The sequence below is a fragment of the Falco cherrug genome, chromosome 14 (genome assembly GCF_023634085.1).
Source record: "Falco cherrug isolate bFalChe1 chromosome 14, bFalChe1.pri, whole genome shotgun sequence".
Classification (NCBI taxonomy): domain Eukaryota; kingdom Metazoa; phylum Chordata; class Aves; order Falconiformes; family Falconidae; genus Falco; species Falco cherrug.
Window position 1 is genome coordinate 6939775 of NC_073710.1, and position 15454 is coordinate 6955228.

The 15454-nt window shown below is 39.0% G+C and overlaps 1 protein-coding gene across 3 annotated transcripts in view; it reads right to left on the reverse strand.

Annotated features, from left to right (window-relative positions):
* Positions 1 to 1030: 1030 nt before the first annotated feature.
* Positions 1031 to 15454, reverse strand: part of NKD1 (NKD inhibitor of WNT signaling pathway 1) — a 114152-nt gene continuing 99728 nt past the window's right edge. For all 3 annotated transcript variants that reach the window (XM_055726799.1, XM_055726797.1, XM_055726798.1), the window contains 4 exons: positions 14747 to 14894; positions 13646 to 13730; positions 8600 to 8730; positions 1031 to 7839 (listed from right to left, as the gene is read on the reverse strand). In XM_055726799.1, coding sequence (XP_055582774.1) covers positions 7265 to 7839; positions 8600 to 8730; positions 13646 to 13730; positions 14747 to 14894 — 939 coding nt within the window. In that variant the 3' untranslated portion in view covers positions 1031 to 7264. The remainder of the gene's footprint in view (positions 7840 to 8599; positions 8731 to 13645; positions 13731 to 14746; positions 14895 to 15454) is intronic.

Genomic DNA, 15454 nt, shown 5'->3' on the forward strand with positions numbered 1-15454 from the left:
CAGTGATTAAGTTTTTAGCAGAGTAAGGTATGAAAGTCTTGCCCTGCTCCCAAAACCACTATGACTTACACTTATAAGTCATGGTCACTAGCTAAAATGACTGCTTATTTTAGACTCCTAAGTTGTCAAGATTGTAATCTTTAAATTAATTGATTTTAGCATCCATTTATTAGACCAGGAAAATTGTTACAAAAACCTGTCCGTGAGCAGTCCAAGCTATGAGTGTCCCAGGGCCCTGATTCCAAGCGAGTGTAAATTGAATTACCTCTGTTTACATCTGCCGATCCAGTACAGCTACACAAAGTCTCCATTGAAACCCATTGAAGTCACGTGTGCAGAGCCGTTGAGGGCTATGGCCTTAACAGATGGCATACTCAAATGGCAAGAAGTTGCGATTATAGACATCAAAAGTAAAAAATACTCCCTGAGAAGGCTATAAAGAGACAGGAGGAATGTGAGGCCCACAGTGCTGCTTTTTGCTTCCCTTCATACTTTCGCACTTACTGGAAACTCCAAGTCTCCTTAATTGAGCTTTTCCTCCCCTCCACCCCTTGCAGGGCGAGAGGGTTAATTGCTTCAGACTGAAACACTACAATTTTCATGCTCCTGCTTCCTAATGGCACGTTGAGTATGTAAGGATGCCCTGGGCACGCACTGCACGGGAGTCTATACAGCGCTCGGAGCAAGGACGCAATAAATAGCTCCAGACCTCACAGCCATGGGTATCTATATGGCACCACATCTACGACTTTAAAAATCAGCACTGGCCAAGTGAGACCTTAATACTAATTGCCATAGCATTTCACTGTTTATCTTAGTTGAGCTAGCGTTACCAGTCCTGGTTGTTAACAACCTCAAGTGGCACTTTATTCATCTATCAACAGCCTTATCCTGTGAACAAGCAAGCGAAGAACTATAAACACCCACTCCAGAGTCACTTTGTAGGTTTAAGCTAAAGCCCACAGAAAAAGACCATTCACAGGACTCCAGTGAGAACATACAAAATACAATCTCCAAACCAGTGTTTTAATCTACAAAGTTTTATTTGTCTTTTTAAACTTGTAAACCATAAAAAGAGCTTATCAAATTACTGAAATTAATACAAGAAAAAATGATGACTCATATAGCAAACTGAAGGTCCAAATTCCAAGACATGCATGGGGCTCTTCTGGCTTCCATTTGTGAAGCTGAAGACAAATTTGGCCCAGGTTGTTAGGTGCTTTATTAGAAAATTCACAAAGCCTCAACGTGCTATACTTTGTGAACAGAACAGTATGGGGAGGATTAACTGCAAGAATAAGCACTCAGCACTAGAAGGATCTGAACCCCATATCTTCACCCACAAAGTACAGGCTCACCAAGAGAGTACATCTCTTACCTGGCAGCAATTACAGGCTGCTTTGTCTATATGGACTAGGCACTCGAAGGAAGACACAAACCCCACTTCATAGGCTTGTCATAAAAAACAGAAAGCGCAGTGCACAAAATTACCAGTATGCCTGATACTGTTCATCTTTGCTCATTGCCAACTTTATGAAGCCCCTTAATATCATGTCTCCAACATTCTTACAAAACTTCTGGAACTTCCTTCTCTCAGACCTCGAAACACTAGGCTGGCAAGGCAATCGATAGGTCCAGTCTGCCATTTCTTGTGATATAAAGATCGTATTTTGTGTCAGTAGATTTCACAAGCATAGTTAGTGCTTAATGTTTAGAAAAATCAGGACAGATATCAAAGCCTTGGGCAACATTTGACCAACTTATGTGCGTTCGTAATCAAACAGAAAAAGAACGAATGCTGCTATTCAAAACATATTCTAAAGAATATTGAAAACATCTGTAGAAACACCTCCGCTTCTGAAAAAAAAATTTCCCTCAGCTTGGACAGGGACTCAGGAAACTGGGGCATAATTCCTTGTTCTGCCACAGCCCTAGCGCTGATTATCTAGAACTCCCCTTCCTTGCGCCTCCTGCTGCACACTGGAGAATGACCTCTTCTAGACAGTTTTTCAAGCTCTCCCAGTGAAAAGCGTTGTGTAAACTACTGTTGCTGTTTTATGAGCAACAAATGTACTATAAAATATTCAAAAAAATATGAATATAGCTTCTCCTTACAGTATTTCCTGCCTCTTGCCTGTCTTCCCCCACCCCTCTGCTGGACAGTTCTGTGCTATCCCTACACTTCTCAAATCTTTCCATCCTTTCCTTGCCAGTCTTTCTTTACAGCTCCAACCCTCAGAGCAATCCATCTGAATAGTCCTTTAGTCCTGCTGTTTTAAAACAAAGACATTAGAAGATCTCATCCATGTGATTTCTATCATTTTAGCTCAGTAGGATCCAATTACCTAGAATCATGAGAAGCCAAAAAAATCCCAAAACAGCCCCTTCCAAGTCAAATCAACTGAACATCTGTCAAATATGCAAATAAAATAATTTATTATGTGATAAATCGAGGCTGGTTTTGCTGCTAAGTGCACTAGAAAAGAAGAGAAATCTTCTTCCAGAAGCTATTTAGAAAGCACATTAAGTTCAATTTTTCTTTCATGGGTTTTCAAACATGTTTCTGCTTGGTACATTTTTTAAAAAAAGAAGGCTGACAACTAACAGGATGCTGAATATAACTTGGTTCTCAGCAAAACCATGAATAAGTCATGTTTGAAAACATACTTTCAGATCTTGATGAATTGCATCAAGGTAATTAAAGGTGAGACTTGATTAGCTGACACGTTTCCAAACATGAACGTTCTTGCCTGTACTCCAGGCAAAAATTATGGTGAACATTTTTTGCAAATTTTCTAGCATGATGAGTTTTTCTCAAGCAAAATCTAGGCCCCAAGGGGCCCAACCTTCCTGTTAATTGAAATACAAATGAAATCTGTCATTCAATAATTGAGGTACACAATGACATATGGAGAACAGTAAGCATTCATCGTATCTGTATACTTATGTGGCAACTTGCAGACTGTTGAGCATACACAGTACTTAATCCCTTTACAAAAGATCACCTCTGTCAGAATCCATCTTGTGCCATTCACTAACTTCTGCCAGAGGACACACACTCACACACACACACATATGTATGTATATATACACACATACATATATATACACACACACCTTTAAGGTACTTTTCCAGCTATATTTTGCTGTTCTGTGCTCATGATCGCTAAAGTAGGAAGGCAGTTATAAAGATGAGATTTTGGGCCTTTTAATTTGGTATGGCCTTAAGGGGCTGATCTGCCGATGTGCTAGCAGAACCTGTACTTCCTCATCCAAGGGCAGAACTGGGTCTTAATTTCTAATACTGACTAAATGACGTGTGGATGTTTCAAAGACATTTGGAGGTGCCTTGAGGACCTCCAATGACATGACTGTAAAGCACAGTATTTGCTGCTGATCTTAATTAATTTACTAGCTTGATCTCTTACAGTATACACTTCCATTTCATATTAGCTACTACAAAACCATCAGCAGTAAGATGCGTAAAAATAAATACTGAAATCACTGTCTGCATATTATGTAGACTTCAAACCCACATTCCTGGAATGAAATTATAGGCACCCTGAAGCCAGTGGGAATCTGGCAGTCTTGCCAGAGATTTTACTTCACAATCCTTAGCTTAATTTACTTTGTATTAGGTGGCCATGAAGTTGTGAGAAGAGCTAAGCAATCCTTCTTTTCAAAAACCTGGCTTCCCAAAAATTGCAGCTGGTAGAGGTGAGCAAAATTTTTCTGTTAAAATTTTTTCAGCAAGTAGTGCAAATTTTGGAATTGGCTTAGTTTTGCTGTATTGCTTTCTGTAAAAACAGAAGTAGTAAGTGAAAAGGCTGGAGTTTTCATTTGAAATGACTTCATGGCACTCCATTTTACTTTTAAACAGTAATAATATACTCAAATCTGAATATTTTTTTCCTTGGAACTGAAATGTTTTGTTTAACCAGAAACTAATCTATTTTAAATTTTGATTCAGCCACAGTTTTGAGCAACTTAAAATTACATATATATATATACATATATATACACGCACACAAAGGTTGCCAATTAATAACAAGCTGAAAAATCAGTTACTCAACACAGACCTAACGGTAGGGAACAAGAAATATAACTTTGAATTTTGATAGTTTAAATATGGAACCAAAGCATATCCAGTCCATACCTTATGGCCTGATCCTGTTAATGCAAGTTCTTTGATCAGTGGGATCTGCAAGCACTGACAGCAATTGCAATAAGCCCCTGAAATCCACAACAAGAAGAAGGAAATATACTTTCTGAACTAGTAAAACTTTAATTAACAGGGGGTTCTCTTGGCACAGTTTTTGCTGTTAAATAAATAAAGCATTTAGTCAAAACCATCTCTATTTACTATACAAAATACTGAAAAGCAAACATTTTTAGAAGATACGGAAATTTAAGGTTCTGTGAAAAGAAACTGTGCTACATGTTATTCACACTTAATGCACGTAACAACTGCAACACAGTACTTAGATACTGTATGTTCATACATGGCTGGTGTAAAGTTTTTCTATGGGGATGCCACGTTATTAAAATGTATTTGTATTTCACAGAATCTGAGCAAGGTAGAATTTGTCTTTCGAATCTCCAAATACAACAAACCAAAATAAATCAATGCAAGGTTGTAACCAATAGTCAGTTGTGTTACATTTCAGCGTTCACTTGGCACAGCTACTACTGCATACTTTTTAATCGTTTCTTATTGGTGCTGTTATCTTTTCCAGGAAAATATCTTTGGGTAAAAGAGCATTTATGCCCCTTTGCTGCCCTCTCTGAGAAAAACCCACGGTTCTGAAAGCATTCTAGCTTTCCAGAACATCTTCTGGTTTTCAGCAGCAATCTGCATTAAAAAGATTGACTAAGAAACAATTCCCACCTCCCAGTCTTTCTGGCATATGCTCTACTGAAAAGAGAACAGCTTTAACTACATCTTCAAAACAAATAGCATGGCATCCCTTCTTAGATGGAATGTACACTTGTGTGTTTGCATGCGGTATAACATAAGTCACTTGAATACATCAGACTTTGTTAACACTATAATATAAATAAGCTTATTCCTTCTACTAGACATATAAATGCCTTTTTTTTTTTTTTTTGCAGTCCATAATTATATATACATTGAAAAAGAATGATACACAAGCAGCAAAAAAGGCTTAGACTAGAACAACTCAGTGGTAACTAACCAAATTTGCGGCCTTTCCATATTTTCATTACAGAAAATTCTGCATATAAATATTTTTGGACTTTAGGAATTTTAAAAATAAACAGAACAGTATAGTTGTCACACAGATCAAACACATTTTAAAAAACATTTTGTTAGATTTAACAGAACACATGGTTGACAGCTAAAAAAAAAAACAAACCAGATTTTTTAAAGAGGACAATAAGTCTAAACAACTGCTGATCCAGGGAGACAAGAGGTGGACCTAATTACCATGAAACAGTGATTCTATTCCAATTCCACAAGAAGGCAAGGGTTTCTATTTTTCTTTAAAAGTTGATTCCCTGTTCTTAGAAAGGACAACATCCCTCTACAACTGGTCAGCAGTATGGTAATACTCCATTTTGGACTGATCAAAACTCTAGTCGGAAAGAAACCCACCCCAATCATAAAGGGCTTATAACAATGTGGGATAATTACACTTTACAATATATACTATAGACAAAATACCACAACATTTAAAATAATTAAAACCAAAAGTAAGTATGTTTATAGAACAATTATGTTTTCCTGTGAGAATTCCTTGGCTTTAATGTTCCAAAAGCAATGTAGGTGTTTGTCTACCTGCAAAATGGTGATCTGTACAAAATCCAACTGAATGTATTATAAATCTGGGCCCCACAGAAAGTAAAACTTCAACGTTCTGACCCTTTTTTTCACTTTTCCAATTAGCTTTTGACTTTCAAATTTCTCAGCAGCCAGTAAGTTCTTGTGAGTATGGTCTCATTCTCCTTCATGGAATGGAAGCCCTTTGATACAGAAAAAGCAGAAGAGGCCCGAATGATTGTGAATGATATTTTTCTACATGTTGAATTGTCTCTAAAATGGGAAACGCACAAATTGGTAGGTGCTGGGGAAATTTAAAATGGAGGCACCTAAGAAAATGCCATGGCATATGTTTCTAAAAAGTCACTGTTGAGGAAAAAAAAAAAAAGTTAATATACAAACCACAGATTTCTAAAACACAACAAAATGTACCTGAGAGTGTGCATATTTTTATATATATATTTATATTTATATTTTATATATATTTGCCAACATTTAAAGTGAGAAAGTATATTTTCCTCAATTCCTCAAAACAAAGAACTGTGGATTTAAACAAAACAAAAACCAAAACGAAACAAAACAAAAAACCCAAACAACCCCTCTCCTTCTCAAACCCCCATGAATGATACTTATGGCCCAAGCACTAAAGTCTAGTGATGCATTTGAAAACCCCATTTCACATCCTCCTCTTTTCAAATGGTTACCCCAAACAGAATGGAGAGTAAGCAAGATTAAAACCAAAAATAAAAGAACTATATTTAAATATTACCCAGTATATAACAGACTGTACTTGTGTCAGCGAAGAATCTCCAAAAAATTAAAGCGTGAGTTGAACAAATGTAGCTCTGTTGACAAGTATAGCTAATATTTCCTTGTAATTATTAAGATAATTTGAAAGGATGTGAACACAAACAGGCTACATGAATGCAGTATATTAAAATCCCCCCTGTAGCACATTACAATCAATAAAAAGAAAATAAAATCTGAATAATACTAGAGGTAGCAGCTGTTTGTATTTTCCATTATTCTGAGTATCTCTGGAGTCCAACCCTTCGAACATTGCTCCCCTGATAAAAGGCTTGTGTGCGATCAGCCGACATACAGCAGAGTGGTAAGCTAGATGTCTGCAATAATGTTTGAAGTATCTTTCCTACTACAATGGAAGTAGTACTTGTAAAGAAGTGCGTTGACGACCTGTATTAAATCACAGCTCAAAAAGCTATGGCTGTTTGCTGTTTTACAAGCCACTTTAAAAAATAATAAAATTAAAAAAAAAATCCACAAGGTGTTTAAGTAAGCTATGCCGTTCCACAACATATAAATAGGGTAAGTTTCAAGAGTTCCATATAACCTCTAAAATATATGCTAGCTGAATATTAATGGAGTAACAATAATATTAATCATAGTAATGCCTTAGTTCTGGTATCACAAGAACATGTTTCCTTCATATGGGATGATTCTTGGAGGATGTTGGTGGGATTTCTTCTATGTCTGGTAGAAGTGATGGTAGTGGTGGTGGTGCTCATGGTGGTGGTGGTGCTCATGTCTTTGTATCATTTGTCCAACTTGGCCTTCATATAAAATGACTGTGGGCAGGTCTCTCACATGTTCCTTTTCCACAACTGTCCCTGGAGACTGGAAGGTTTTGCACATTTGGTGATTATCCTTTGCCCTCTGCTTATGTTTCTTGTGAACCTGTTGAGATTGCAAGGGGAGGTAAGGAACATTCTGGCCCACCCGTGCACTTGGGGAAGCCATTGGCATGGGTGCCCCTTGAAAAGGCTTATTTCTAACTGCCCTTCCAGGATGCACAGGGGCAATGTTTTTGCCCTGGGCCTTGGGAGACCTCACAAATTGCTTGTTTGAGTCCTGGTTCCGAAGCCTCTGTTGGATTTCTGCAATCTTGGCATATGAACTTTCAGCCAGATTGATGTGGCTTGGATCAACCACTTGAGATTTCCTATGGTGAGCATGGAAGGTTTCAGGTTCATGAGAACGGGATCTAGTCTGATTCACAACTCTGCTTGGTGGGTCATGTTTTTGAGCTGCTGGAGGAGATCCTAGGAAATAACAAGCTGAGTTAGTCATCTAGTATTTCAAAGTTTTAATTAATAGCATGCAGTTGGCAGGGGTAGCATTATCGGCAGAGTGATTTTTTCCTAAGGAAGAGAATGCAATTATAGCTGTCTAGTTTAATTACCTTTAATAATTCTGACTAGTAAATAACGCACACACAGATATATGTACATATCTATGTAAGAGTGAATGTGTGTGTGTACAGAAGGCTCTCCATTACCTTCTCTTGGTCATCATCTCTCTGAAATTCACCAAAATAATTGTGAGTGGAATACCAAAATCTTGGCAGAGGACAGGGAAAGGGAGGAAATCCAGATCCCTTTAATTTGGGAACAGAAGCCAAAATTCCAGGTATGAACCCACATTCTCCTATTTTTGGGTCAGCAGTGAGTACAAAATACGTGCTGGTAGCATCTTGGGAACGAGCCCAGCATTCAAAAATCACAGTCTTCACCTCACCCATAGACTAAACTTAATAATTCAGATGTAAAGATTGTTCTTCTAGGCTCACCTCCAAGTTTAGCTACACAAACAAGTACTTCAAAGCAGGCTTGCAGCACATTAGCCACTCCATTGTGATACCACCTTCACCAATAATTATCCTGCAGTATTCACACAGTCCTATTCCTTCCAGTAAGTCACTACAGACAAATCACACAGGTTCACAATTCACTGCCCCTGATGTGGAACATGCAACTGAAGAAAGAAAGGACAAAAAGATTGCAACATAAATTACCAAATTACCTGGCCCAAACTTTGATGTGTAGTTTTCTATTCCTGCAAGATCCAAATAGTGGTTTCTCCTTTCAATGTTCTCATCAACACAATGACGATAGCACCCACTTTGCTCTGGATTGTTCTCACTCTGGTGGTATCTGTCAGCAGGAAGCAAAATTACAATTCAGCAGAACTTCTTTAAAGTTGTGATCACCATCTGCAAACCAACAACTAATGGCCCCTTTGAAGTGACAGGAGTTGTTCACAAAGAAACAACAAACGCTTGAAATTCTGGATGACTGGATTTGCTAAGTCGATAGGCCTGAACTGACTGTTCTTTCCCCCCAATGTTGAAAGGCAAAGGAGGCTTTCAAATTGCATCATGCATGCAAAAACAAATAAAAATGCTCCTAGGGTTTATTACATTCTGTCTTAGGGCCAAACCATTCAACTGGTTCTCCAATTTGGACACACCAAAGAAAAACTGCTCTTTGATTCACAACTGTTGCCACCGCTGTCAGGAAGCGCTGGGGTACGCCTTGTGTCAGATAAACGCTCACGTGTGTATCTGCTTCAGAAAGACAGGCAGCAGGACAGGTGTAGGAACTAGAGAGAGCCTGAGAAAGGAAGGTGTTGGTAGGACACCCAGAGATAACCACCGCTTTCCAAAATACAATTAATAAGGTCAGATCAGCCGCTGGCTTCAGAATCTCAACTCCTTTTCCTGCTCAGCTTTGCAATTTTATTTATAGCAGAACTATTTCCTGAGAATGAATATCTGAAATACCATTCATTTATGAGGCAGAAAAGAAGTCAGACAGAGGTTTACAGTATTGTAGCCCATAATGCCGAACAATTTAATTCAGCAATTTAAATGGATGTCTGCCGATATGAACAATATTTTCAATATAACCCACAGGACAAGCAGAAAACTCTTGATTAAGTCTCTGCTTGTCATTCAGATAGTTCAGCCTCCAAGAACAAAAGATAGGCTTTGCTCTTTCTCTTTGCAATTGCACTGATGTCAACCTAAGACCAGAATTTGGCCTTGCATCCTACATCAGTTGCTAAATATGGGTGGTGCCCATTACTCTACTTTTAGTTTATTAACACATTTCCAGGTTTCCAGAAGCTGCTGATCCCACTGAGCTTTGGCACAAACTGCTTTCCTGGTCTAGCGTAGTACTGTTCAGGGACATTACAGAACTGAGTCCCCCATGCCTCTGTCAGATACAGGTCTACAGTTTCTTTGATAAAAGTCGTAAGACTTGACCTACCTGGAAGATCATTTTTGCTCTACTTTGATAGAGGTAGAGTCTCCTGAATGGAGGAGAGTCTGCCTGGAAAGCAGGTAAGCTTTAAAGACTCTGAGTCTGCTTTGAACTCCAGAAGTGACATGGGGTACTGTCAAAAAAAGAAGGAATGTCCAGATATTCTTTATTTTTTTGGATACATAGCCAACTCCATAACACCTTTACAGGCTGTTACACTTTAGCAGGTCAACATAAAAGACCTCTGGGGCTAGAACCTGGCTAAGTGAAATTGTAGGCATGAACTGCCTACAGAAACCCTGGGACTTGCACACATGTGCGGAAGACAATGCACAGCTAACCCAGAAAAAACATCATTGCATTTCATCCAACACAATTAAGCAACACTGTATACAGCACTGTCTGTTGAAAACAAAGTTAACAGAGAACCTTGGGGTTTTTGTTACTGTAATAAATTCCATCTCTCATCAAGACAGTGGAGAAAACTACGCCAGTACTGCCACAGCCCTGCATTCTAATAGCTTTCTTACATACAAGATGACGTTCAACAATATTCATGCACATATACATGGTGAAGCAATTATATACTGATGAGAGATGGGCTCCACTGTCAAAGAGAACTTTCAATACTTCTGAGAACTGAAGCGTCTGGCATCCAGCCGCACAATTCTCTCCTGCATACACATGGGAAGACACAGGCATGTATCAGCCATGTATCAAGCACAGTGTGTAAAAACGTAGTACTGTTACTGGTTTTTGCTTTGCTTTGGTTTGGTTTTTAATAAAAAAAGGCATCTGCTTAAGTGTTTGTGGCGTGTATGAAAGCGCCTCTTAAAATTCCCACACTGGAGTGTCATGCTGATGGTAATAAGCACACAGCAGTGTAGTAGGTGAGGGGAACAGAGCAGTGACAGAGCACTGGGTAGAAAAAAGCAAGGACGCTTCCTGACAGCTACGCACACTGGTAACAGAGTTTAAGTCAGTCAGGGAGAAATCACTTAAGCAGAAAAAAAATATGAGAGTGAGAACGTATCTGTGCAGGTAAAAGGAGGATGTTTTAGAGGCCAGTGTGCATCATATTTTCCCTGTTGCACTACACAAAATATAAACTAGAATGGCATGAAGATACTCAGTCCACAAGGCTGCCTGCCAGTGCTCTCCCACCATCCATTTCGTACCACATGTGCCAGACACGCTAGCTATGAATCTAGCTACTTGATCTTGATGCTTGCATTAGCCCTACAGGTGAAAGCTCCTGCCTGTAGCTTCCAGCAGATGAAAAATCTAACCCAACTATCTCCCGCCTTCAGGATAAAAACATTTTAATCCATTTTATCTTGAATATTAATCACATCTTGCCTAGAATTCCTAAGTGACTGAATTTGTGAAATCTGTGCACTTCTCACAAGTCCTCATTGCTGCTTTCAAAGGGGAAGCTTCTGCATTAATATCGTGAGATTCTGATATGAGCCTCAGGGAGCTTTCCTGAGGGTTAGCAATTCGGCTAGAGTGCACAAACATCCTTGCAACATACACAGTGTGAACAGGACATTCTTTATCCTGTGCACATTTAATGAGATGCAAGAAAAACTGTCAGATGCTGACAGTTGTCTGATGCGGACATACTCTGCTCAAGATACAGATTTATACTGTCTAGGGGGTGAGAAGGACAAATGCAGCAGAGGCAAGATTCTACCCCAACATTTGATGCCTCTATGACTGGATTTAAGTGGAAATGGCTGCTGTTCATAAGACCACTACATTTGCAAAACCAGGAATTTAAGGTGGATGGGAGGGGAACTTCAAACAGAAAGGGGATTTTTGCTTTTGTTAGGTTAGTTTGATAGGTTATCAAACAAAAGCAGTCCATTCAATTCACACAGGGCAAACCTTTGCTAATGGGCAGAGGGATCTGAACAACACATCTAGGCCAGCAAGCAAAGCCATGGAGCATTCTTTAGTTCACAGAGGATTTTGTACAGAGTTGCTAACAGAAGATTAGAAGTCATTTTAGTCTTCTTTTAATCTGAAATGTGATTGTACTGGGATTTACTCACTGGGATAACTCACTAGCATTTTTATTCTTTCAAAAAAAGGGAGGCACTGTTTTGTTGTCATTTTTAATAAGACTGAATGCTCCTTCTCCTGATAAATGTATTATGTATTTGGACAAATATCCCTAAATCCAAGGAATGCCAAAAGTGGATTTTTTATTTTTTTTTTTAATTTGCAGCTGAAGAAACAAACACAACTAATGATTCAATGTCATTACTGTAGCATTTCAGCAAACACTTCCCTCTGCCTCAGCATGAACCACAAAATCCTAAAACAAACCTATACATCAAGACAACCTGTTTGGATGAACTGATCTACATTAAAATGCACCAAAAATATCTGCTTTTGATTTGTTTTTCTATCTATTAAAATAGCAAATTCAGAAAAGGAATAGCACACCTACATGTGACTGAGAGATTAACATTTTCCTTAGCTGTTAAAAAGTTTTATTACTTGAAAAATACATTGCAAATTATTATCACGTACTCTGAAGTTCAGTGCAGGTAATATCAGGTAGGTAGAACTCATGATAACAGGATAGATACACAAGATTACACATTTTCAGAGGAGAAAGGCCTGTTCTGGACTGGCATCCAAAATAAGATTGTACATTCAACAAAACATTTTTTTTACCTAACAGATGACTGCAAGTGTTCCTGCAGCCCTTCATAAAAGAAGCCACTGTGCTTGTGCTTTATTGGAAATGGATGCATTCTGAGTCACACAGGCTGGATTCCATTGAAAGATAACAGACAGGTGTTTTTTCAAATGGTGAAATGAATTCTGAAACTTTTTTTTTTTTAAAAGAGAGAAATTAAATTAACCCAGTTGTCCCGCAAGATTACATTAAATATACTGGCTCTAAGCAAAGCAGGCTAATTCCTACAGGGGTACTACCTACTGACTAACTCTGTGAGGGAGAAGTTGACCTAAAGCAGATGTGGCATCGGGGAAGCACAGTTTCTGGCAGATGGGAGCCAGCGGAGATGACCGCTCTGCTAAGTCACTGTGAGGCGGCAAGAAGGAGATGAATTTTCCTCTACCGAACGTGCAAACACACTTTGCAAGTGGAGCTGAGCAATCCCCCAGTTGCTCTAAACCAGAACCACCTCAGCAGAATGGAGCATGGAGCAGGCAGCCTGCTGGAAGCTCTTGCTTGTCACTTACTCTGTGGGACGTAGCCTACGTAGCCCACTTGCTGTAAAGCTGACTGCTGCTCTGCTGTGAGCTCCCTTCTTTCCTCCTTCTGCTAGGTACTGTACACCCAGCGCCAGCTCAAAGCTTCCTCCTTTAGATGGAAAGGTGGTAAGGAGAAGCAGGTCTGTTCTGACCTAATAAACAAGATTGACTTAATAAAGCTTGGAGCTAACTGAGCTGACCAGTGAAAAAGAAGGGCTGGAAGGAGGACAAGAGAAAGGCCCCTAGGAAGATGGAAAGGTTTTAGGAAACTTTTAGACAAAAGGCTGTGCTTATAAACACCACTAGTAGGTCCAATATTTGCAGATGGCATCTAAAAAGACACTGCATGTCCTCCAAAAAGCCAACAGAAGAAAATTTGAGTAATGGGTGCTACTGATTGCTTTTCTGTTTTAATATACAAACTATCCATCCATGGAATCTGCTGGCAGTTCCACAGTGAAAAATCCTGTAATTCCTCTAGTTTTTAAAAAGCAACCAAGCAAGCAGTGGTTGAGGTTTCCTCAGAGGCACCCAGTGCCTGTCAGGAGGCAGGGTTCTTTCCCCTTACCTGAGAGAAGCCCGCTGCTTCTTCTCAGAGCTTCTTACTTCTTCATTAGCTTTGCTTTCAGCTCTGTGTCTGGCATTCTGCAAATCTGCCAAGAGAAAGTACATTATTCTCACCTTACTGTCCCTGCTGATCAGCATAACCAACATGCTACACTGCAAATACATTTTTTTCTTGTCAGCAGATCAAGATGTAATGTATCATTTTGCGTAAACTTCTCAAAAGTAATTTTGTCCACATGATAGATTTTAGGCAGCCTGACTGTAGGACACTACTCATGGTTAGGCTGCAAGCCATGTGGCAGGTTAAATGGAGCCACATTCACACGGATAGACTTGCCCCTCAGGAGGGCTCGTAGTCAGGAGCCTGACACTGTACTAGTGCAACACCTAGCTCCCCAGCAGTGTGAATTTGCTTATGTCTGCACTTGACTGAGTGGATGTATATATTAAAACTGAGGTAAAAAGGCTCTCCTTTTGGATAAGGTACCCACATTTTCTACGGAAGTATTACTTTTTAAAGTATTTCAGTTTCGTACTACTTTACTTACTGAGGTAATTACGCTGATAAAACTATTATTACAGTGCATATAAGGTGAATAAGCCATCAGAGTACAAGCCATTTTATAATGGCAGGCTCTGTCAGTATAGAAGAATGTGCAAATTTTATGCATGGATGCATAAAAGTTATTTATGCTGAATTGTTTATTCTTATTCAGCAGCAGTGATAACTATGCACTTGCAAAAAACGTTTTATATCACTACACTTGTTTCCACACAAACTGAGCACTGTAATATCAGCAGAGTTCAAGTGGTACAAGTCAAAAAGGCCTTGCAGTACACAAAGACAATTAGACAACACTTGCTGATTCCAAAAAGAAACAGTCAGTCAGAAGAGGTAACCCTAATCTCCTTAAGAGATACTGAAAGAAGGGTAGGCAACTTTGCACCCAAGGTCTTAAAACAGGTTCATGGGGTTTAAAATACATAATTATTTTCCTTTAAGTATATATTTATTTGTATTAACAACATACGAAGATGGATTTTTAAGGGAGTCTTGAAGTTTTTCCTGTTTTTTTTCCAATGGCTGATTGCGCATCCTTACCAGTATGATTTAACAAGATACTCTTTTTCTTCTGGCTGCCATCTGGTGCCACAGTAAGTTTCACTCGCAGAGTTTTGCTGGAACTAGGAGAATGGTTTACTGACGCATCAACTACCTCATAGATGGTATGAAGCAAGCTGGTAATATCCTATAGTTGGATTGAAACACAAAAAGACAAACTATTGTGAAAATGGTGTGAAGCGTAGTGCTTTGATACTTATAACTATTTTGGGCTTGGGGACTATTAAATGCTGAAACATCCTCAGAATTCACTGAATTTAAAAGAGCCGAACTTGCACAGAACCTTAAAACCTTCATCAAGTGGGATAAGATCTATGAAATGGGGCAAACCAGATCAAAACACTGAAAAGCAGCACAAGGTATGCAGGTTTCCCAAAACTGAATCAGCAAAATTGTGTTCTGCCCCTTCTTTTTGATTTCAACAGAACCCAGGAATTCATACTGCACTTTAAAATTGAGTTCACAGGACCAAAACAAATACAGCAATTGAAGAAAATCTTGGACATCACAGTCTTACTACTTTGTGGGATTTTTTTCTTGGGATAGTTAAATGATTGATTATATAGAGGAAAACCAGTAAGGGAAGTGGCGGAACTGTAAACCTTAGGCTTGGAAATAAATGATGTCTGAATGTCACCACTATATGTGTTTTGGGGTCTAGTTTATTTTGCAAAATTCAAACCAGTT